This window comes from Notothenia rossii, assembly GCF_949606895.1.
Source record: "Notothenia rossii genome assembly, chromosome: 10".
NCBI classification, from domain to species: Eukaryota; Metazoa; Chordata; class Actinopteri; order Perciformes; family Nototheniidae; genus Notothenia; species Notothenia rossii.
Window position 1 is genome coordinate 30,789,924 of NC_136908.1, and position 24,678 is coordinate 30,814,601.

Sequence of the window (24,678 nt, forward strand, 5' to 3'; positions counted from 1 at the left end):
GAGTAAAAAGTATTTCTCTGAGGACCAATAGACAACACGCAGGTCATAGTGTTTGCATTGATGTAGTTATTTTAACTGTCACTTTGAAACACAACAGTGGCCTGTTTTTTAAACTATTTCGCAATGATAGTGTGGCGACCCCTCCACACCACTAGGCGTTCCGTGGTCTCTCTCTCTCTCTCTCTCTCTCTCTCTCTCTCTCTCTCTCTCTCTCTCTCTCTCTCTCGTTATATTTTCATACCCCTCGTCTCGACTCCCAGCTTTTTGTTACAGCCCGCGAGCCGTGTTGTAATATAGGGGGGCTCGTTGTTGGTTCTGAACCTGGTTAATTCAGAGGTAGTTTTGGAGTCCGTTGTGGTGTAACGGAGAGGAACTTAACACACAACTGTAGCGGGTTACGGGCAGCGGGCCATGATGGAGCGTACAGCTTATTGTTTGGTAGTAGCCTTGACGAAGGTAAGTGTTTGTAGTGTGACTTAAGGCAGCTGTTTGTTTATGAATGACAGGTTCACGGCAGTCAAGTACCATTGGTCTTGTCCCTGTTAGGCTTCAGTACGGTCTCCCTTGGAGGTCGTAGGGGGGGCTGTTAGTGTGGTGTGAACGTGGTTAGAGCTATTAGCGCGGGAGCACGCAGAGGCTGCAGGTGGAGTTGCCGGTTTGCTTGTCGCTTCGCCGGGCTTCCAGTATTAAGTGCGTAAATACCCGCCATAATTAGCACCTGAAGACTAGGGGGAGTTTAGCTAGTTTCTGTGAGGCAGTTAGAGGGACGGGCCGTGGTAGCGTGTAGGCTGTGTAGCATGAGCGCGCCACGTAGTGTTGTCATGATGGTGTGTGTAGAGGATTTTTTTTAAGTGACTTCAGAGGAGCTGCTGGAGGGTTTCTCACGTGAGCAGCTGATTTGTGTTGCTGAGCATTTCCACTTGGATGTTGGGGATAAAAGAATGAAGGAAAACATAAGAGGGATTGTTTTAGGCGCGTTCAAAGGGAGAAAGTATACCGTTGATCCTAGAAGAGATCCTCAGTTTAGTGAACGAGACCCCCGAAAAAATTCTGTACCCAGCCACATTGCGGTTTACATCAGCGAGCGCAAGGTGAAGACTGCTGCAAATGCTGCATCACTGGCTGATGACTATGTGTTAACGCACAGGGGCGGTCGAGACTTCAGGGTCCAGGATGAAGGTGGTATGTATCGTGCAGCAGGTAGATGGGAAGAGAAACCTAATTCGCAATGGGGTAAACCTGAACGTGCCATGCGAGGTCAGCCACAGGATGGTTCGTCATATAACTTCTGCAGGTGGAGAGGGCACTGGAAGGCTGATTGTCCCAAAGCTAAGGCTAGCAGGGGATCAATGGCGGTCAGTTTAACTCTGCTGCTTGTGCTGTGTCTGTAAAGTCTGTCCCTTTCATCTCTCCCTGTCAGCAGGTTAATGAGCCATGCAGGTTGAAGAAACCGGATTTCCCTGCATTTGTGTCCGACGGATACGTGTCACTGGTGGGAAGTGACATTAGCGTGCCGGTAAAACATTTGAGGGACACTGCAGCATATTCCTACATTCTGAGCTCTGTGTTACAGTTTTCTGGCAATTCTAGAACTGGGGATTTTGTCCTGATGCGAGGTATGGGAATGAATGTTGTGCCTGTTCCTCTGCATTCTGTTGTGCTGAACTCTGGTTTGGTGCAGGGTGAGGTCAAAATGGGGGTCCGTCCTGTAATGCCTATTGAAGGTGTGGATGTTATCCTGGGTAACGGCCTGGCTGGCAGCTGTGTGTGGGCTGAGGGTCCACCGCCTACCTTAGTGTCATCTTCACCCACTGTGATTGTTAACCCAGAAGAAAATGCTAAGTACTCCCCTGGAGTGTTTGTGGCTTGCGCTGTGACACAGGCTGTGAGCCGTGCACAGGGGGAATCTGAGCAGAGTGAAGAGGTGAGTGAGATAGATACTGTGGTTGTTCCTGACTCGTTGTTGTCTGTATCCCGCAGTGAATTGGTGTTAGAACAGAGAGCTGATGTCTCCCTCAGTCCGTTCTTTGAGGGGGTTCTCTTCCCCGAGGATGGAAATGGCGCTTGGTGGTTGTTTGCTGCAAGGGGAGCTACTGGTCAGAAAATTGTTTTCACATGGGAAAGGCTTCATTGGTGAGCCAGTCTTTCAGATTGTGGTTCCTGTAACATTTCATGAGGAGGTCCTCAGGAGAGCACATAAGCAATCGGGACATCTGGGTGTCCAATTCGGAGAGGGAAAACCGCTCCACTGTGTCCCATCCCTGCGAGTGTACAGCCTTTTGAACATTTGGTTGTTGAAGCTGTCACGCCATCGGAACCCTTTAGTAATCACATAGACTATGTAAACGGGGTCAGACATAGGTGGTATTCAGCTGGGGGGATGGCCAAGGAGAGGTTGTCTTCTGCCCAGGTAAGGATGAAACATCTGCATGAACGAAAAACTGAGCAGCACTCGTTTGGTCCTGGGGTTCAGGTCCTGGTTTTGTTGCAGAGGGCTAGTTTGCCGTTTCTGGAGAAACATTCCGGCCTTTTTATGTGCTGGGTCAAGGGACTGACCAAAATTGTCTCCTGTCCACACTGAAGCGTAGAAGAAGAGCTCCTAATTTTTTTGGGTTTGCCTGACGGTATTGTGCTGTTTGCTCTGGTCTTCTAGATCTACTCTGTCCCTCTTAAATTGCTTCTTCAGGCGCTGGAGTTGCTGAGTGGGCAGGGGGAGGTTTGTTGGCTGGTTTTGAAAATGATTATAGACGTCAGTGTGGAGGTTTTGAAGGCTATTGTAGCTGTATTGTTTTGGGTATGGAGCTGGTCGTAATAAAAGGCTGTGGTTGGCGGTGTTCCTAGTGCAGGGGTCTGCAACCTTTTTGACCAAAAGAGCCATTTTGCTCATTTTTCCCTGGGAGTCCCAGCAGCTTCTACTGAAGCCAGTCCCCAACTCCGGGGACTTCCGGCCGGGGACTCCGGGTGGCAGTGTACACCGTGAAGTCGTTTGCGGCCTGCCAGTAAACCCAAAGCAGAAGAAGAAGAAGTGACGTCAGCGGCTCATTTGCGTAAACTTCCCTCAGGGACTTATTCCGGTGTGAACGCGATATGTACTAAGTGCCCTGGGGTAATAAGTGCCGGGGCACTAAGTGCCGGGGAACTAAGTACGGCAAATTACTTGGTGTGAATTGGCTATTTCAGCTCCACGCGCTGTCCACCTACTTATTGATCCACTATCAGCGTCAGTGCACCCCGCTGCCAGATTGTGCCTGTGCTGTGTGTCATTTACTCTCAACATGGATAAAAGTACAATAAGCATTCTTCAGGTGTAGGTAGATTCTCTATTCGGACATTATAGCCTATATTTGTGACTGTCGGTCCGATATTTAAAAAAAAATCTCAAAAATATATTTGATTTTTATTCTTAAAATAATTAGCCGGGCCAAAGATTATTGCTGGCGGGCCACCAATGGCCCGCGGGCCGCCTATTGCCGACCCATGTTGTAGAGTATTCAAATGTATTCAGTGTTTTAACATTTCAGTGCACCAACACCAAGAAAGCGGCTGGGCCAGATGGGTGCAGCGGTTTTCTGCTGAAGAACTTTGCTACTGAGCTGGCTCCAGTGTGGCAACCCATCTTTTAGGCTTCTATTGAAACGCACACCATCCCTCTGTCATGGAAAACTTCACACATCAAACCGCTGCCCAAAATGCCATGCCGAAAAGAACATAAGGACTACGGACCAATAGCCCTCACCTCAGTGATTATGAAATCACTAGAAAGAATCCTGCTCCGATTTCTTATCAGTACAACACAAGACAAACTGGATCCGTACCAATTTGCCTATAAAAAAGGGTGCGGTACGGAAAATGCTGTGGCCACTCTGCTTCACATCATCATTAAACATTTAGATAAACGTAACACCTATGCAAGAGCCCTCTTCCTAGACTTCTCATCAGCATTCAACACAATACAAGCAGACATCTTGGTGTCAAAAATTGCCAAAATGGAAGTAAATCCATACCTTATTTACTGGTATGCTGCTTTCCTCACTAGTAGAGAGCAACTTGTGAAGGTTAACCAAAACCCTGTCACCTGCCATCACAACCAATGTAGGGGCCCCCCAGGGCTGTGTGAGTTCAGCTGTGCTCTTTACTCTCTATACTAATGATTGTCGTACCAACACACCAAATCAAGTCATGATTAAGTACTCTGATTACAGGACTGTCTCAGAAAATTAGAATATTGTGATAAAGTTCTTTATTTTCTGTAATGCAATTAAAAAAACAAAAATGTCATACATTCTGGATTCATTACAAATCAACTGAAATATTGCAAGCCTTTTATTATTTTAATATTGCTGATTATGGCATACAGCTTAAGAAAACTCAAATATCCTATCTCTAAATATTAGAATATCATGAAAAAGTATACTAGTAGGGTGTTCAACGAATCACTTGAATCGTCTAATTAACTCGAAACACCTGCAAGGGTTTCCTGAGCCTTGAAAAACACTCAGCTTGGTTCAGTAAACTAAATCACAAGTATGGGGAAGACTGCTGATCTGACTGCTGTCCAGAGGACCGTCATTGACACCCTCCATCAGGAGGGTAAGACACAAAAAGAAATTTCTCAAAGAGCAAGCTGTTCACAGAGTGCAGTTTCAAAGCACATCCACAAAAAGTCTGTTGGAAGGGGGAAATGTGGCAGGAAACGCTGCACAACCAAGAGAGATGACCGCAGCCTTAACAGCATTGTGAAGAAGAGTCGCTTCCAGAATTTGGGGGAGCTTCAAAGACAGTGGACTGAAGCTGGAGTCCAGGTATCAAAAGTCACTGTTCACAGACGTGTCCGGGAAATGGGCTACAATAGCCGTATTCCCATGGTCAAGCCACTTCTGAACTCAAGACAACGGAAGAGGCGTCTGACTTGGGCTAAGGAAAAGAAGCACTGGACAGTTGCACAGTGGTCCAAAGTCCTCTTTTCAGACGAAAGCAAGTTTTGTATTTCATTTGGAAGTCAAGGCGCCAGAGTCTGGAGAAAGGCTGGAGAGGAGCAAAATCCAAGTTGCTTGAAATCCAGTGTGAAGTTCCCACAGTCAGCGATGGTTTGGGGAGCCATGTCAGCTGCTGGTGTTGGTCCACTGTGTTTCATCAAGCCCAGAGTAAATGCAGCTGTGTACCAAGAGATTTTAGAGCACTACATGCTTCCGTCTGCTGAAAAGCTCTATGGAGATGAGGAATTCATTTTCCAGCATGATCTGGCACCTGCCCACAGTGCCAAAACCACCAGTAACTGGTGTACTGACCATGGCATTACTGTCCTCGATTGGCCTGCAAATTCCCCTGACCTGAACCCCATAGAGAATATGTGGGGTATTGTGAAGAAGAAGCTGAAAGACACCAGACCCAACAATGCTAATGAGCTAAAGGCCGCTATTGAAGCCTCCTGGGCATCCATAACAGCTCAGCAATGCCACAGGCTGATTGCCTCCATGCCACGCCGCATTGATGCAGTAATCCGTGCAAAAGGATTCCCAACCAAGTACTGAGTGCATTAATGGACATTTTCAAATGTTTGATTGTGTTTTGCTGTTATAAATCTTTTTTTTTTACTTGGTCTGAGGAACTATTCTAATTTTTTGAGATAGGATTTTTGAGTTTTCTTAAGCTGTATGCCATAATCAGCAATATTAAAATAATAAAAGGCTTGCAATATTTCAGTTGATTTGTAATGAATCCAGAATGTATGACATTTTTGTTTTTTTAATTGCATTACAGAAAATAAAGAACTTTATCACAATATTCTAATTTTCTGAGACAGTCCTGTATACTGCAATAATATCTTGCTCAGTAACACAGACGACCCTGAGCTGCACCAACAGGCTGTAAATCAGGTGGTTGAGTGAACTGATAACAATGCTCTTGAGATCAACACCAAGAAAACTGAGGAAATCCTTTTTGGCTCACCCTCTGAGTCCCATAAAGTCCCCATTGTCATCCATACAGATTAAATCAAGCAGGGAGTTTCATACAAATACTTGGGTGTAATGATTGACCATCTGCTGTCATGGAAGGATCACATTGAATATCTGTGCAAAAGGACAAAACAAAGAATTTATATTCTCCGCCGTCTTAGGTCTTTTGGGGCGAGCAGAGAAATTCTTCTGTTGTTCTTTACATCTGTGATCATGTCCATTCTGCAGTACTGCAATACTACCTGGTACAAATGTTTGTCAGCAGCTTTAAAATCAAAACTGTTCCACCTGTTAAAAATCTGCTCAAAGATTGTTGGTCAACCCTGTCAGAGACTCTATGACTCAGCCTATCATAACAACCTAGTGAGGCTGTCCAACAACATAATCTCTGACCCAAACCATGTTCTGAACAGTGAATATGAACTGCTACCATCTAATCGGAGATACAGGATCCCACGTTTCAATAAAGTCAGACTGAAGCACTCCTTTGTGCATCAGTCAATCCTCACAGTAAACACAGAGCTAAATCCCAGATCAAATGCACGCTGAAGGTTCTTTGAGCATGTTTTCTCTCACTGATTGTGCTGTTATGTTAAATGTTTGTTGTTTGTGTTTCATGTATTGTGTCTGGATACTTTGTCTGTTGATGTTGGACATGGAGCTGCAGTGACGCAAGTCAAATTTCAGATTTGATCTGACCAGTAAAGTATTATCGTATCATATCGTATTTTCTTTATTGTGTATTGTTTAGATACTCTAGTGATGTATGCCTTTTATATTGTTTTGTATATATTTGCTGTTATTGTTAATATTTATTTGTATTATATTTGTACCTTAATGTTTCTTTTAAATATGTTCCATTCATGTGTAATACTTGACAACACTTCTGCTGTGACAAAATGACTTTCCAATTTGGGAGGAATAAAGTATCCGTCTATCTATCTTTAAATTCCTGGTAGCAAAGGATAAACACCTTACCTCACAGAAGACTTTCCTGGCCTCCGTCTCATAGAACAGGCCGACAATAATCCTGGCATCTTGGCGCTTGATAGACAAAATACAAGGACAGTGTCACACACAGGGTGGAGATAAAAAATTAAATAAACACACACACAAACAAGTTAAAGCCCCTGCAGTACACTTCCTCTCCACTTGGGGACATTCATACTGTTACCAGTGACTATTCATCTTGCAATAAACTAGGCCGGCATGCTGTTCAAGGTCATTGTTAAGTGTGAGTGGGCCAGGAAGAGGCGAGTCACTCTGACACATGGTTGGAAGGAAGGATAACATGTACTAAGATACAGGTTCAGTATCCTCTGTTTATGCAGATATTTGTAGCTAAAACCCATGTCAGACTTATATTTGAAATTCAAAAAACACATGCTGACGGGGCATACTACTATCTACTATTACTTACTATGCAAATAGGAACACTCACTTTGAGTGGGCCGGCGTGACAAATCCTCAAGCTAAACACAATGCACTGATCTTAGATAATCCTCAATCCAGTTAACACAGGCAGAGGCAGGTTCTCCAAGAAAACGATTTAGTAATAACTTGAGGATTCATTCTGAAACTTGGAAACAGCAGTCATAAAACAAACTTCACTTCAACTCGTTTGGCTGAAATGTGTCAACTGCTGTTTTAAGGCTATTAATAAAAGGTCAACTTGTTAGCCAACATTATATTTTTGTACCGTAAACATGCCTACGTCAGCAATTTCAGCATGAACTCCAGGATACTCTGCAACTTCTACAGGTGCACCATAGAGAGCATTCTGACTGGTATTTTGTATCTAATTGGTTAGCTGGCCAGCTTTGTTGTGATTGGTCCACCGCTTAGAGATATCCCGCCCGTTAGCCTATCATGGACATTTGTGTTGGAGCACTGGCCAATCGAAACACAGGTTTTAAATAGTGGTATCATTAGGTTACGGAAGTAAACAAAGGAGTCCTATGGAGTGAACACAGGGATTTCACATGCACAAAAACACAACACACTACAGGAGAGGGAAAACCCAAGAAGAATAGCAGGGCCTCTTTTATGGTCTTGCTCAAAGACATTTCCACAAGTTGTCAGGAGGAGCATCCCCCTGACCAACATGCACAATGATGCTCAGAATAATGATGGTGTGAACATTGACAGCTCTGTAACAACTCAGCGTCTCATTTCTTCATAGAGATATATTAGTGATAACAGTGGAGATGTTTCTGAGGCCCTTCAGTATTGTCTCCAGCCTGGACCACAGATGTGCTCACAGCTGGAGCCTCCTCCCGTGTGACTCCACACTCTGGGCTCCACACTCCTTCTGGAAGTTCTGGGTTGTTGTTGCTAAGCATCCAGCAGCTCTCTGTGCTGATTGGAGCAGAGCATGCCCGGCTGGTGTTCAGCTGCCTGCAGTGTATGAGTAATGAGAATAGGTGGGGGAGGGGGGGGTTCTGGCACCTTGAGGTTTTTGACAGCCACAGCAGGATCGGAGAGGAAGCTCTGACGAACGCTGATTTCTATCCCGGCCTCCTTCACCCTCTCCTCCAGGTCGTCCAGAGTCTGTCACACACACACACGCACACGCACACACACACACGCACAAGCACACGCGCGCACACACACACACACACACACACACACACACACACACACACACACACACACACACACACACACACACACACACACACACATCATTATGCACAAGACACAGGAAGCAAAATAAGTGTAGGAGGAGTAATGGAGTCGGTAAAATAAATTGTACTATAATATTAGAAGAACAGTAATAGCGCAGTAGCAAGAGAAGAGGTGAGCTGGTGGTTCAGACAGATTAGTAAGCAGGTGACAACAGACAGAGAGAAACCAATCAAAAGGGAGGGCAGATGTAATAGACGATGGGGAAGATAAGGGGGTGGGAGGAATAGGAAATGAGAAAAGTAAAGGAATACTTTTGGAAGGAAATCTGAACAAAGCAGCAAAATTATGTTTTGACACACAAGTTAACTCGTTTAAATGTTTAAAGGCTGAGTATGTATTTAGTTTCAAATACTCAGGCTTGAAGAGTAACACGGATTACACGTAATGGGATTACATAATCAGGATACAAACAAATGGTGTACTCCATTACAAATACATAAAAAAGGTTATCAGATACAGTAAGTGTTAGATTTCTGGAGAATGAAGATTCCTGACAGGATTACAGTGTTATTCAAACTAAAAAGAGCATCTAGTGTTTATTGTAAAGGATCAGATGTTCTCTCTTCTCTGTGAGCTGTTCTGTTCTGTAGGATAATACTTTAAGTGTGAATCTATACGCCTAATGCCTGAATCTGCTTCATGGTTTTCACTTTCTTTGCTTCATTTGTTCTGTTTTTAATTCAGTATGGTGAACCTGTATGTTCATAAAATAGTGCGTGTGATTTTAACTGTGTTTATTAAAGTAAAACGGAGCATTTTCTGTCAGCTCAGGTTTTATTTCTGCTTTGTTAACCTGTAGTATGTGCTCATGGGTTTCAGTGTTGGTTATAGGCTGCTGTCTGAAGCTGCTGAGTGAAAGACAGCTTTTTATAACAAATAAAATATTTTCTGATCCTGAATATCTTGGTTTTTCTTTTCAAAGGTCTCATTGCTCTGTTTTCCTAAATAGTACACTTAAGTTAAAAACATCTTATTGATATTTAGTTACTCTTTTATTTATTTACAACTCATTTGATTTTGAGGTAATCCAAACAGAAAGTAATCAAGTTACATTACTTTCATATTTTGATATTCAGATAAGGTTACTTATTTATACAGGTACTAGTCATTCTAACAGATTACATTTTTAAAGTAACCTTAAAATAAGTAAAAAATCCAGTCACTGAACCAGGAAGACATTTTGGAAATCCGTGTCGGAAAACTAAACCTGTGAAAGCACATTTTAATGACGCTGAGCTAAGAGCTGAGTGACTCACTGATGTAAAGACTTCTGTGGTTTGCTGAATGGTGGCGATCTTGGTCCATTTCCACTTCTGGAAGAGCTGCACCCGGGTGGGGTTGTGCAGCGTGGCAGACGGGTGGGTGCGGAAGAAGGTGGGGAAACGCTGTCGGTTAGACAGAGCCGGAGAGCTGGAGCCGTACGACAACTGAGAGAGGGAGACACAAAGCACCAGGTTATAGCCAGGGCCATCCTGATCACTGTTGCAAAATAAGGAAATTGGGAATAAAGCATGTCCCAGCTAATATTAGTAAAGGATAGCTAGCAATGTGTTAGAAAAGGCAGAGTGTTTATGAATCATTTTTAATTTCCCTTCAAATGTAGATCAATCAAATGGTACATATCAAACCCACACATAGCTTTCGAGCCTAATATAGAATGTTGGTTTTAAATACAGATCATTTCTCGGTCCTCCCCTATTCTCTAATGAGAGATTTCTTTTTTTGGTCAGAACACAAACTCATGTTTTAACATTAACTATAAATATAATAGAACAAAAAGAACAAAAATAGAGTCCTCATATTAGTCCTCATGTCCTCATAAAAACCCAACCAGTTTCACGTGTACCTTGGCCATTAAATTGAACACAAAAGAAGAAAGAAAATAAATATATACTTTAACTGTTTAGCCCATTTATAATGCACCAGCACTCACAATGATTCGGCTTATTTGAAGTGAATGTGCATTTTCCTTGTTATTTTTTAGATTGGTATCTTTATTGTTTATTGCACTTATTCTAAGTCACTTTGGATAACGTCTTCTAAATGTAATTTCTTCCAGGAGTTACCCGTTGCTTCAATTGATGCTTCCTAAAGGGCTGAGAAAAAAACACAAAAAATACAGTGGGATGATTAAAAAGAAAAGTAATTCACGCAAATCTGCCCACCCACACCCATGTTCATATATATGCACATATATATCCACATGTACATAGATGACTTGGTTGGTGTTATTTTCAAATAAAAAATGGTTTCTTGCTTCAGCACATTGAAGGCTTCTCAATTCTCTAATTTCCCCTCCTCGACTCCTCGGCTCCTCGGTCCTCTGGTAGTGACCCGGGAATTAATTTCAGCGCGCCATGTTGAAGGACATCTAATTTCTCTAAATGCACTTCGAGGACCGAGCATCGAGGGTCGAGGAGGCTCTCTGGAGGAGCTATAACCGAGGATACACTGATGGGTCCTCCACGGTCCTCCACGGCTCCTCCGCGGATGTATTTCCGCCAACAGCGATGTTTCAAAGAGCCGTGATGCACGGCCGGACTTATTTCAGCCAATGACAGCTCTGCATGCATCCCCTGGATATTATTTTAGAAACTGCTTTCATCGCGATGCGTTGTTTACAGAGAGAACAGCTGTGAGGTCCGTGCAGAAAGCAGAGCAGTGTGTATAATATATATAATTCAGTATGACAGGCCTACTCTCTTTATTTGCTGTAGTTTAGATATCTACAAAATCAAGAGGCTTCTCAATTCTTAAATTTCCCCTCCTCGACTCCTATCCTCAAGACTTAGTCCCGCCCACAGGAGATGCGATAGGAGGACTGAGGAAGGGAACCGAGGAGAGAGGAGGGGAAGCAGCAGGCGGTTAGAGAAATGAGAACTCCTCTCCTCTGAGCGGTCATTTTAAAGAGACGTCCATTAATGATGACAGGAGGCACAGCAGGGTCTGATGGACAGATGTGTTCATGACAACTTATATATTTACTTTGAATTCATTTAGAGTGCGGTATAATGAGACAATAACAGGCAACAGATGCGGACACACACACACAAATATATTTATATAAATATATACAATTTCAAGTTTGAGAGCACTCTCATAATAACGTAACAAAATCACAGACTGGATATATCCCCCCCTCTCTCTGGTCGCTGAAATGGGGAATTGAAATTACGGGCCAAAAGTTGTATTTACAAGTATTAAAAGTAAGCAGAGTACACCAAACCAACTGAGACCCGTCTGTCCGCCGCACTGTACAACACACACACCTGTACCACACACACCTACACACTGTACCACACACACCTACAGCTCCTAAAGCATAATCAGGCTACAGCTGTTGTGTATTTTATTATGTGAAGCACTAAATGGTCTTTGAAAAATACCGACTCTTTGTTTGTAGTTATCTACTAAACTAAAGCAAATAAAGAGAGTAGGCCTGTTATACTGAGAGATATATATTATACACACTGCTCTGCTTTCTGCACGGACCTCACAGCTGTTCTCTCTGGAAACATCGCGACGCGATGAAAGCAGTTTCTAAAATAATATCCAGGGAATGCATGCAGAGCTGTCATTGGCTGAGATAAGTCCGGCCGTGCGTCACGCCTCCACCGTTCCCGGAAATGCATCCGCGGAGGAGCCGTGGAGGAACCATCAGTGTATCCTCGGTTATAGCTCCTCCAGAGAACCTCCTCGACGCTCGACGCTCGATCCTCGGTCCTCGGTGTGCATTTAGAGAGATGAGATGTCCTTCAAAATGGCGCGTTGAAATTCATTTCCGGGTCACGACTGGAGGACCGAGGAGTCGAGGAGTCGAGGAGGGGAAATTTGAGTATTGAGAAGCCTCTAAAGAGTCGATATTTTTCTAAGACCATTTTGTGCTTCACATAATAAAATACACAACGGCTGTAGCCTGATTATGCTTTAGGACAGTACTTCTCAAAGTGTGGTCCGCGGACCAGTGGTGGTCCGTGAGCGCACCCTAGTGGTCCGTGAGTATATTCGTAAAATGTCACATTTTAAATAAATAAATACATTTAAGTTTTCCGCACTCTCACGGGAATATCTCCGCAAGGGAGCGAGGTTGAGTTTTAACTTTTGATTGCATGATATAGCCCAGCGCAACACCTTCATCACACATGTAGCCACTTGTTTGTACCATTTTCAGGCGATTTGTAATCTGTTCTAGAAAAACGATGTCTTTTTTTATACTTGTGGACTTAGGTGGTCCGCGAGTGTTTTTTTATTGGTTAAGTGGTCCTTGGTATGAAAAGGTTTGAGAAACACTGCTTTAGGAGCTGTAGGTGCGTGTTGTACAGTATGTAGGTGCGTGTTGTACAGTGTGCAGGTGTGTGTTGTCCAGTGTGTAGGTGCGTGTTGTACAGTGTGTAGGTGTGTGTTGTACAGTGTGTAGGTGCGTGTGGTACAGTGTGTAGGTGCGTGTGGTACAGTGTGTAGGTGTGTGTGTTGTACAGTGCGTATATGTGGCGGACAGATGGATTGGATTGGTGTCCTCTGCTTACTTTTAATACTTGTAAATCAAACTTTTGGCTCGTAATTTCAATTCACCATTTCAGCGACCAGAGAGAGGGGGGGGGGACTGGTATATCCAGTCTCTGATTGTGTTACGTTATTATGAGAGTGCTCTCATACTTGTTTGATTCTGAAATTGTATACTGTATGTGTGTGTATTTGTCCGCATCTGTAGCCTGTTATTGTCTCATTATACCGCACTGTGAATTAATCAAAGTAAATATATAAGTTGTCATGAACACATCTGTCCATCAGACAGAGGGCTGCTGTGCCTCCTGTCATCATTAATGGACGTCTCTTTAAAATGACTGCTCAGAGGAGAGGAGTTCTCATTTCTCTCACCGCCTGCTGCTTCCCCTCCTCTCTCCTTGGTTCCCCTCCTCAGTCCTCCGCTCGCATCTCCTGTGGGCGGGACTAAGTCTCGAGGATAGGAGTCGAGGAGGGGAGTCGAGGAAGGGAGTCGAGGATAGGAGTCGAGGATAGGAGTCGAGGAGGGGAGTCGAGGAGGGGAAATGTAAGAATTGAGAACCCTTCCACACTGTGCCGCTTCAAGTCATTCTTCATGGTTTCCGAGCCCTCCATGAAAGGTATTTTAAATCTGAATCAAACTGACTCAAATGTGCTTTATTATTAACAGTTTTCCTGCCAAGTTTCTGCATTTTTAGGTAGTACATTATGACAATGAAGAGAAAATGTGGGTCACAGTCTTACTGTAGATAGAGATGAAGAGCTCTTTGGAACATAAAAATAGCAGTGTATGAAAAATGGAGGAATATGACTGGAACCTTTTTTAGTGTGAGTGCACTTAACTACGTTGCCCAAAGACCAGAATGACAATAGTACTGTACTTACAGTGCAAAGTTCTTTCAGTAGGCATGGTTAGGATTCATTCTTGTGTGGAGTGTTCATTTATAAAACTCACATTGGAGATCATTGTGACATCGTTTATCACCAAAATTGTGATTTTAACTCTTCAAAATGAAAAACTTGGAGTGATGAGTGCTTTTCTGCATCTTCATGAAAAATACAGCTGTTAGGAAGTTGTTCAGCTTCCTCAGCAGCTTTTAGCTTTTAGCACTGACATGGCCCTTAGTTTGCCATATGCCATGGTCACAGTTTCCTGACTAATGCTGTCCCCACTAAGTGTGTCTGTAAAAAACAAACTAAATGAAATACCATTAAAACGACACTAAGCATGTAAAAACATGTGTTCTTTTGAAATAACTTTGTTCACAGTCAATGATCAATAAAACACAGTGACAAGTTTCATATTATTGCAATACAATTCCAATCATAGTGAAGGGCTGTAGATGAGGAACACTGAATGTTAACATGTTGCACTATTTTAACTTAACATTTCTACTTGCCTTTCATTTAATTTATTGAGTCTTGCTTTTTTGGTCTTGGTGTTCATTGAGTTTGGTTAGTATTGTATTTTTTTTGTGAAGCAATTTCTTTCACCCTCTTTGTGCATGAAACGTGGTCTTTAAATTAAGTTGAATTGATTAATTGGTTGATATTGAAGTTAAACCTTTATTCATGCAACCTGTTAAGCCCCGAGCCTGTTTTTCAGGTCTCAGGCTCGAAAATGACATTCCCAGAACCAATGACCATATCTTCCCTTCTAAAAGGGATAAATTAATAATCTTTTTTCTCAAAGCAAGGTTACATCTGTGAGTTGGATGTGTCAGAATGAATATAGATGTTTTTATTTTAAAGTAAATTCAGATTGAACACAGCAAAAAACTGTAAATTATTGTGTCCGTCCAAAAAAAACAAATTACTTATAGTGAAAACCACCCTTGAATGATGGGATGGTACACTAAAAGCTTTAGGAATCTAAACTGCAACATATAATAAGTACCCTGTATCAAGATTGATGCAAAACAAGTTACATTTTACCGTTTTAGAGAGATTTAGCAAAAAAAAAGCCACTTCTGGGGTCATTTGGGTGGATTTGACCTATCTCTGCCCCCCCTTGCTCGATTTTGCTGATTGACATCTCTTTCTAACCGTCAGAGCCAATGGAATCGAGGGGAACTCCCACATACTCCTTATTTGGTAATGTGTGTGTGTGAGACTGACGCATAGCCAAAACCAGAAGCTGCGATAACTCTGGTGGCTACCATTAGCAGCTAACTTTTACTCTCCGATTTTTACATAAAAATGGAATTATGGATTATAAATAAAAAATAGTATTACCCAGAAACATTATCAACCTATGGATTAACCGATTCAGCCGCGTTTTTTCTCCTTTTAATTAGGGCTGTCAAGCAAAAAAAATTAATGCCACTAATTATTTTAACGCGATTAACGCATGTGTATTTTTTTTCCTCGGCCGCCCCGTAGTTTCAGAGCGCATCAAGTTCAAAATACCATCTACAAGCTTATGCTGACAGCCCCGCTCCTGCCACCCGCTTGTGGCAGACCACACTTCCACGCTCACCGGCAGGCACCGAGTGGCCATCGGGAGGACCGGGAGGGTGTGTGTATGTGTGAAGCGAGAGAGAGACCTTACGTGTATTGTTGTTGTTGTTAGCATCTGGTGCTAGCTAGCTGCGCTAACGGATATAAGGAGCTGTTTAAATGAAAACAGAGGAGCGACATTTCGCCACAACTGCACCGAGCACTTAACTTTATGCAGGTAGCCAGACAGTGGGATATTGTGGGAAAAGTCAGCACACTGAGCACGGATAGTGTGCGCAACATGATTGCAGCGTCCAGGCAGCTCCCGTTCGAGCATATGCCTTGAGTTGCACATAGCTCCAACGATCCATCACACACACACACACACACACACACACACACACACACACACACACACACACACACACACACACACACACACACACACACACACACACACACACACACACAGACACACATACACACACACACACACCATGTGTATTGTATTATTGTATGATGGAGGTTCCAGGTTGAATTGAGGCAAATATTTGTAATGTTCAGAGGTTGTTGTGTTTAATATTCATGAGAATATTTGTCATTGTTCAAATGATAATAAACATTAGCATAAAGCATATGTGTCCACTCATATGTTGATAAGAGTATTAAAAACTTGAAAAATATTCCTCTAAGGTATATTTAAAACAGATAAAAAATTTGCGATTATTTTGCGATTAATCGCGATTAACTATGGACAATCATGCGATTAATCACGATTAAATATTTTAATCGACTGACAGCCCTAGTTTTAATGCCATTGAACAAGTCTTTTGATCAGATTGACAGCTACGGTGAGACGATCTCCCGTAAAACCTACGTAAAGGTACGTGTTGTGATGTCTTTGTTTGCTTCCCCTGTTGCGAGTTCGGACCACTCAGTGATGATACATATACCTAAATAATCTGTGGAACCTCAGCTTTAATCGGATATATTGTATGTGCAGCTACGATAAGTAATAAGGGTATCTTTTATCTTGAGTTCTGTGCCAAAGTGCGTTAGCATTTTTCGCTCAGGGGTCATTTAGATGCTTCTTATGAGACTTGTGTTTTGTTTTGGTAAAAATTGTTTGTATCGTCAGTTAGCTGAGATTATTCCAGTTAATCTGGTATAATACATTCATAGGTTCTTAAATATTAAGATGCCCTGACACACAGTGTCGTGAAAAAAATAAAAAAAAGCCCCCGCCGAGGGGGGCTTTGGGGCTTAACTGGTTTAACATATAATCAGTATCACAACTATTACAAGGTATTCTATGTTTGTTTCCCTGATCTGACTGTGATATCCCTCAGTATATTTATACTTTAAAGTGGACCTATCACGCTATATTTGAATAATATAGTGTAGGACCATACCTATATAAGGCATATTTATACTTTTTATTTTTCAAAATACCAAACAGATCATGCATTTTAGCCATTCCTCATTTCGCTCAATTTAACACTGTCTTTACATGCACTCATAAAAACGATTCAAGCCCTTCTTAGACTTGACACAATATACAAATGTTCGCTTTATTAAATATTTTTAATTAAGAAATAAACCTAAGTATAGTTCATTAGTGTAACACAAATTACTTTAATCAATTCACTTATTAAATGTATTTAGGACAGATCAACTCAAAATGAATTGTTTTCATCTGGGGACCGCCCCTTTGCACATCCCCTTTGCGCATGCGCAACATCCGTTCTGTCTTTTGCCGCCTTTTCTCTGACACTGACTGTGGAAACTGACTGGGGAAAGTCTATTCTTTGGTAAGTATTTTAGTAGTTTTTTAGTAGTCTCTAGTAGTTTAGAGCGTACCCTGTTTCCAAGTAATGCCTTTTCATAATATCGACAAGAATATTTGAAACCACCGTTTTATATTTTGCTCCGTTTTTAGTTGTAAACGGCAAGCTAGCTATGGCTAGCCAGATAACTGGTAGCTAGAAGCTAGCTTGCTACATGTGGGTAGCATTGAATACCTGCTGGATAATGGAGATCAGTGGATTGTATTATATTAGATTTAATGTTATTTTCATTGAACACAGTACACCAAAATTGAGTTTATATCCAAGCAAAAAAATGCAAAGAGTAATTAAAGTGCATGAGGTAAGCGCCACCATTTTCTATCATAATGCTCAGGTCTGTCCATCTCTCCTGGCCTTAGTGCAGGCAGGCAGAGGAGGACTGTAGGAGTTCCGTTGAATTTAGGCACTGGTCTTTTTTTTACTGCCAAATATGTAATCTAAATAATGAGATAATGTGCTGAGTCTTTTATGGGTAACCTCACTCACAAGCAGGCACCCACAATTGTGCAGAAACGTAGGCCTAAGTTACTTATTTGATTGCATTTGACTTCTCAGAGTAGTTTTAATGCTACATACTTTTTGCTCGTACTTGAGGTAAACCTTTAGAAAAAGAGTCATCACTTTGAATTTGTTAGATTTGGGTTATTCTCCCGCAGCCCCCTTATATCGTCTCCACACTCAACACAATGGCTAATGCTAAAGCTAACGCAGAACTTCCGTCAACTTATAATAAAGCTAAAGAGACAGGAGCTAATTTATACAGAAGTATTTACAGCGTTGGACTACAGTGCAGCGGGCTCCAGTAAGTGTGTCTTCTGTTCTGTGAAAATGTTAATAACGGTCGCACACGGTGTAACGTGCTGCGGCAGAGCCCCCCCCCCCCCCCCTCCAAATTACTTTAAAGTTACGGCAGACCCACTCTACCCACTGAAGCACACGCACACTGCTTGCTTTCTCGCTGGACTTACTAGCTTTTCAGACCCTCTTAGCGACTTTATTTCTAAAAAGCGACTAGTGAAAAATGTAGCGAGTTATTGAGATCATCAGGGGGAAAGTGGGAAATCTACACCAATCTATTATATTGTAATTTATTCCTTCGCTGTTCACTCAGCGGGGTCTCAGCACCGCGTCTCCCCCTCTCCTCTGGCGCTGTGCGAACACAGGCACGAGTGAGATTGAGTTACTATGGTTACAGTTACGCTATTTCTCTGAAACTGTTCAACACAAACAAAAACTGACCTGATCCAATTCAAACGGTGCCATTACTACAGAGATGCGGTATGTTCTTAGGTAATTACAGTGGAACTATATGCTCAATTTAAAGTCCTTATCTTGCGTAATTTACTGTAGCTGAAAGATCATAGAACTGTTTCAAAATGCATTAACTTGTTGGGTCTTATTCCAGTAACACGTGATATAGATCGAATATCGTTTCCTATTTGCTGTAAATCACTTGTTAATATCGGGAAAATGGGTCAAATTCAGAGGTATCCAGAAAAGTCTGGATTCAAACTTGCCGCTGCTTGGTGCTGTGTCGTGACGTCACGTGTGGTTCCGCGAATCCTGGTGAGTTCAGCCCGTCCCAGCATCACACAGTGTAGCATTGCTGGTATAGCCGCATGTCAACTTTGTGTATCAGTGTTTATCTCCGAGTTTGTCTTGTTTTTTCCGGATCATGGTGAAGAGGTGTGTCGTTGGCGGGTGTAGCAACACCAATCGGGATGGTTTTACCGTTCATTTGTTCCCGAAAGAGAAGGTTTTACGGGAGAAATGGGAGCGATTTGTGCGATCCGGACGGCAGCAGGGAGCCAGACAGCGGCAGCCGGGAACCACACGTGACGTCACGAAATGGCCTGCTTCCAGAAGCAAAGTTTTTTTATTAGACCTAATATTTTTCCTTTTTTTACATATTATTCAGTATGAAATAAAGAAACATACATTGACTATCTGTTGCATACACCCCCCAGAAATCAACTGCCAAAAAAAGTTTTTAATGTAAGATAAGGACTTTAACAGCATAAACACCTAGCATAAATAGTGTAATAATATAGTATTTTCCGACAAGCTGCTACAAATCTTCACCAGCAAAGGAGGAGTGAAGGGGAAAAAGATAAAGGAAGCCCTTGCAATCACAGATTTGGTTAGTACAAATGCATTTTTCGTCAGATACCATGTCCTGCTTAAGGACATTTCGACTGATACGACCTTTCTGGTCTTCAGACAACCGCTCTGTCACACCCACATTGACTAAATTCTGTCCTGATTTGTCGACCCTGCTTTAGTGTGACAACATCAACACCAGGAGGGGGTGCATCCTGAGAAGCCTTGTAATATACCTAAATGAAGATCCAGACTCGTTTCTTCAAGGAGTATCTGGTAAGTTTATACAATATTTTTCCCATGTAGCGTTGAACAGTGTTACCCTAACTTATTAATACCATGGCATGTATTTATAATGAGAACATCCTATGTCACACCACCATTCATACCCAAGGCTAGATGTCTATAATGTCAACTTCTCGCTTGTGTGTATTACTTAAGTATCTAACCTGTGTATCCTTGTGACTATTATTATTTTGTTGTTTTGTTTCCCATTGTAAAGGTCCTTGGGTCTCTTGAAAGGCACTGTAAAAATTAAAATTATTATTATTATTATTATCAATAGATAAATGAATGTAAAAATAAATACAGGAATAAATAAGGAAATAAATAAATAAATATGGATATTAATGAATAAATAAATGTATACATTAATTCAGGGATAAATAATAAATAAATGCTGAAATAAATACATTTAAGAATAAATAAATGTAGAAATAAGTAGGTAAATGCATAAATAAATAAATATGGCAATAAATAAACGTATCAATTAATACAGAAATGAATAAATACATGCTGAAATAAATAAATTCTCGAATAAATAAATATTGAAATACATATAGAAATAAGTAGGTGAATGGATAAATAAAAACAGAAATAAATGTTTAAATTATTACAGGAATAAATAAATAAAATAATAAATAGATTCTGAAATAAATACATGAATAAAATAATAAATATAGAAATAAATAGGTAAATCTATGAATAAATAAGTAAAAGTCGATAAGCAAACAGGACATACATGGATAACTATCTTTATTAGATTTAATTTATTTCTACATTTTTGTACAACTATTTATTTCTGTATTTCAGGCTCTGTATGTTGATAAAGTTGGAGGTCCTTATCTCAGTTTAAAGCAGTATTGGTCAATTAGGCGAGCCAGACAGAAGCAAATCTGCTTCTCTAAACTGCAGTTGATGGTTTAAGAATGCTTATTTATATTTCATACACAGTTTTCTGTTTGTGGGGTTCAGCTTTTTACTTAACATACGTGTTTGTGTTGTTTTCAGGCCTCCGCCGCTGACGATGCAGAGAGGGACATTTCCAACACAGTCATGGGGATTTACACGATCCGAAGAAACGGGGATGGGGGGCCAGAGGACGTGGGAATTGTTATCGAAGGCATTAAAGTCATGGAAAACGTAGGCATTGTGGGACTCATCATGCTCTTGGGGATCATTTATGCCCTTGATCTCAGCTTCCCGGACAACCTGAAGTACACCTTTGAGTTTCTACAGAAGGTCGTAATGAACTTGGATGGGCACAAGCTGAATGCAAAAATACAGCAGCTGAAAATCAAGCTGTTTGCATAAGAGGTAAACAAGTGTATTGTCAAGTTTCCTTAACAAATATTTAGCTTTTTTTGTAATTGTAGGTTCAAAGCAAATACATTACACTTATTCAATTACCAAATATACTGTAGAGTTTGTGCAGTGCGCTCTTTTATATATCAAAACCACGCAATGATATTCCCTGTTTGGAGAGCAGTGCAAAGCATCCACCTTTTTATAGTGTCTTTGTTGTTTGTGGCACTGGGAGATCTAGAATAGCTGGGTGTTCATTTTTCACCAGTTTCGGCACTGTTACGGGAGTGCTATTTGCACCACTTAAAAAATGTTCTTTAAAAAAATATTTTTACATCTTGCTCTGTGTTTTCAAGTAGAGTTAATATTGAGATGTGTATATAAATATTGATGTTGAATTGAGGATTACTGTCACCTTCCTCATCCATGATTGGCATTATTATTATTTTTCTGAGTTGCTTTTATCTCCTGCTCAGTCTGTTTATTGATATGTTTTATAAAAAAAGAAATGCAGACAGACAAATAACTCTGACAGAGAACTTTGACACTGTTTACTCAAGTAAAGTGAGGATTGGCTATCCACCATTATATTTTTACATTATTTATTTACCAATTAATTATATTAGTTTGAGTTGGACAAATGTAAATTCATTTAATTTACTTAACGTAATAATTTTATTTCAGCTTTATTTGATCAAAATGAGTTGGACTAACTCAATTCAATCTGATTAAATGGATGTTTTTAGTTTCAGTTGGGGCTATGAATATTTATTGGATGGAAATCCTGCCCACAATTGAATTGAGTTCATCCAATGAGTTATTTTTTTGAGTGTGGGCTGATTCTGTGAGAACAGTCTCCAGCGCTTTCGGGCAATGTCCGTGGCTGTCTCCTCCTGATTGGTGGAGTTGGCCCAATAGTATTGTCATACTGATATTCTGTGCAGACTGTGAAGTCCACTGAGACAAATGTAACATTTGTGATATTGGGCTATATAAATAAACATTGATTGATTGATTGATAGCCGTAGCGCCACTTCTGTGACGTCAGAGAAGTGTTCAAATCTGGACCAGTCTGTATCAGATCCGTTGCAGCCCCTTTTTAAGAGATTTAGGTATGGAGGAAAATAGAGAGGGTTGTGTTTTCTGACACTTAGTGAGTTCCCTGGAACACCGGGGACACATATTCATGTATAAAAGACGTACAAAAGTGCATTTTGCATGATAGGTCACCTTTAAATAGCTGTGCAATTTATTCTACCACCTTTTATACTTCCCCCTGGCTGCTATATTACTAAACGGTTATTGCTACTGGAAGTGTATCTTGTAAATTGTGTAATTTCAAGTGTTTTATCTTTAATATTTGTTATGCTTCTTCAGATATATTAAGCTGTCTTTGGCTCGTTGATGTAACAATCGTAAATGTCCCCTCCGTGGGCGAATAAAGGTATTCTGATTCTGATTCAGTTCACTTTCCTCAAGTGTACAACTTTGATTCTATATCTTCGGAAACTAAAGAGTTTCAACCTTAGTACTCCCTGTGCCGTTTTCACACAGCAGTACCCACAGATCCACGTAACACTGTGGGCAACTTTTTACTTTCTGTGAGCCTGGGTTTCTCAACATAGAGCTCTTCTTTGCTGAGTCATGAGGCTCGTCTGAATATTTCACCTCCTACTTTCCCTCACTTGCGTCCCTTCCTTGCGTCTTAGCTCCGACTCCGTAAGATGCGAGCGAGAGACACGAGGAGGAGACGCGAGGACAGAGGAGTCCTCAGGTATTAATTGGGACGTCCTCGTCCACTCAAACGTCACTCTTAAACGACGTCTGTTAATGATGACATGTGCACAGCTGTATCCCCTCTCATCGGGCTTAACTGAATAACCCCTTAGGACCGGCCCATTTGTTGTTAAATATTTATTTAAATAAATGAATCTTTCTCTTGTTAGTCAAGGAAATCAATGTATGATGGTTGGTCCTGCTTTTGTGTTCCGTTTTGGTGTGAAATGTAGCCTACATTTAAATAAAAATATAATTATAGTAATGTGAAAGCCTTACTCTGAAAATGTGTGTCCTGTAGATCACCTGTAGATTCACCACAAACCCACATTCAGGACTGTGAATTTTAAATAATTTAACTCCTGAATATCTTAACACAAAAAAATACAAATAATTGTTATTTATCAATATCTAGCCATTTATGAAATAGCTTTCTTAATAGCTATGTTTTAGTGACGTTCAAGATCATTAAACATGACTTAAATTGTTAGTATAACCTTAAGAAATGAATTGCACATAATAATTCCCATAGAGCTGTGAGCACTTATACATTTATGTGACGCTTTTCCACTCATCTTCCAGTTGTCGGTATTCCTCTGTTGAAATCGACCAGCTGTGAAGGTGGGGGCGGGGCCTTTATACGCGAGTAGTGAAAACACTTCTGCGTAGTCTGCTCGCGCGTAACCTCCCTTTCGTCTCCTCCCTCACCTCTCCTCCCACACCTCTCCTCGACTCCTCCGTGAGCATTTCAGCTATTGGGACGTCCTTCAAAACGGCGTGTCTTGATCGATTTCTGGGTCAAGTCCCACCGGAGGGGAAGAGAGGGGTCGAGGAGGGGAAGAGAGGAGGCTATGTTGACTCCGACTGGTCAGGCTAACTGCCGAATTCTTCTTCTGTTGTTTGTCTCTCTGTGAAGGAATGGAAATATATCTCTTTCTTTGTATCAGATATTTGTTTCCCTATAAAGACCTATCCAGCAGTAGCAACATGATGATCCCATGTATCCATTATATAGCTTTTTATCTTGAGCTATTACATCAGAGGCGGGGCAAACCCTGGACCAGTCACCTGTCAATCCAGAGCTTAAAACCTTCACACCGTCCAGGAACTAGTTTTGACAGAGTGGACTCTTTTGTTGCCTTTCACTCCTGCGTCTTCGCCAAAAGTTTGTGCCTGAACACATCACAAAGATTACAACTCAGGTCTAGAAAAAAAGGAGTTTCTATATCTGTGTGAGAGCAATCAGCTCTCGGTAACAACAGGCAACAGTATGCATTATCCAAAAATGCTAAATGGAAGGACGACCTTAGATATACAAGCTGCGGTTATGATATACTGAATAAAACATTATCACACCACTTTCTCTTACCCTCTTGCACTCTTGACTTCGGTAGTTTGTCTGGTGGAGGAAGAAAACCCACGCTGATACAGGGATTGAATGCACCATAGGGCCAGACAACTTTTTATTCATTATTGTTTTATTTTGCAGCAAGTAAAATATATACAGCTCTGCTCCTCTCAACCTGAGTGTCCAAGACATTCAGCGACCAACCTGATGATACGACAAAGACGTTGATCATCCATCTTTGGCCTAGTTTTTGGCCTTTGTTTTGGTGCTCAGTAGACATATGAACCGCCACATGACTGATAATGGTATTTGCTATAACCAATCTATGACTAGCACAGAGGTCCAATCCCCACTCAGGTTGAGATCAGGCATGCTGATCCTCCCAAACCCCAACCCTTCAGGATTGTCCTTCATGGCTCCATTGTTGCTCTTTCCT

At 41.4% G+C, this 24,678-nt stretch overlaps 2 protein-coding genes across 7 annotated transcripts in view; one reads left to right on the forward strand and one right to left on the reverse strand.

Moving 5' to 3' along the window:
* The window catches only part of gabbr1b (gamma-aminobutyric acid (GABA) B receptor, 1b), a 332,077-nt gene that overhangs the window by 105,595 nt on the left and 201,804 nt on the right, over window positions 1-24,678 (reverse strand). For all 6 annotated transcript variants that reach the window (XR_013803364.1, XM_079655114.1, XM_079655113.1 and 3 more), the window contains 3 exons: window positions 9,902-10,072; window positions 8,406-8,507; window positions 6,936-7,001 (listed from right to left, as the gene is read on the reverse strand). Coding sequence is in view for 5 of the 6 variants with exons in the window: in XM_079655114.1 (XP_079511240.1) it covers window positions 6,936-7,001; window positions 8,406-8,507; window positions 9,902-10,072 (339 nt within the window). In the remaining variant the exon portion in view is untranslated. The remainder of the gene's footprint in view (window positions 1-6,935; window positions 7,002-8,405; window positions 8,508-9,901; window positions 10,073-24,678) is intronic.
* On the forward strand, window positions 16,313-22,629 carry LOC307022963 (uncharacterized protein). Its single transcript, XM_079655904.1, has 3 exons — window positions 16,313-17,398; window positions 19,717-19,810; window positions 20,825-22,629. The coding sequence occupies exons 2-3, from the start codon at window positions 19,775-19,777 to the stop codon at window positions 21,125-21,127; spliced, it is 339 nt and encodes a 112-aa protein (XP_079512030.1). The 5' UTR covers window positions 16,313-17,398; window positions 19,717-19,774; the 3' UTR covers window positions 21,128-22,629.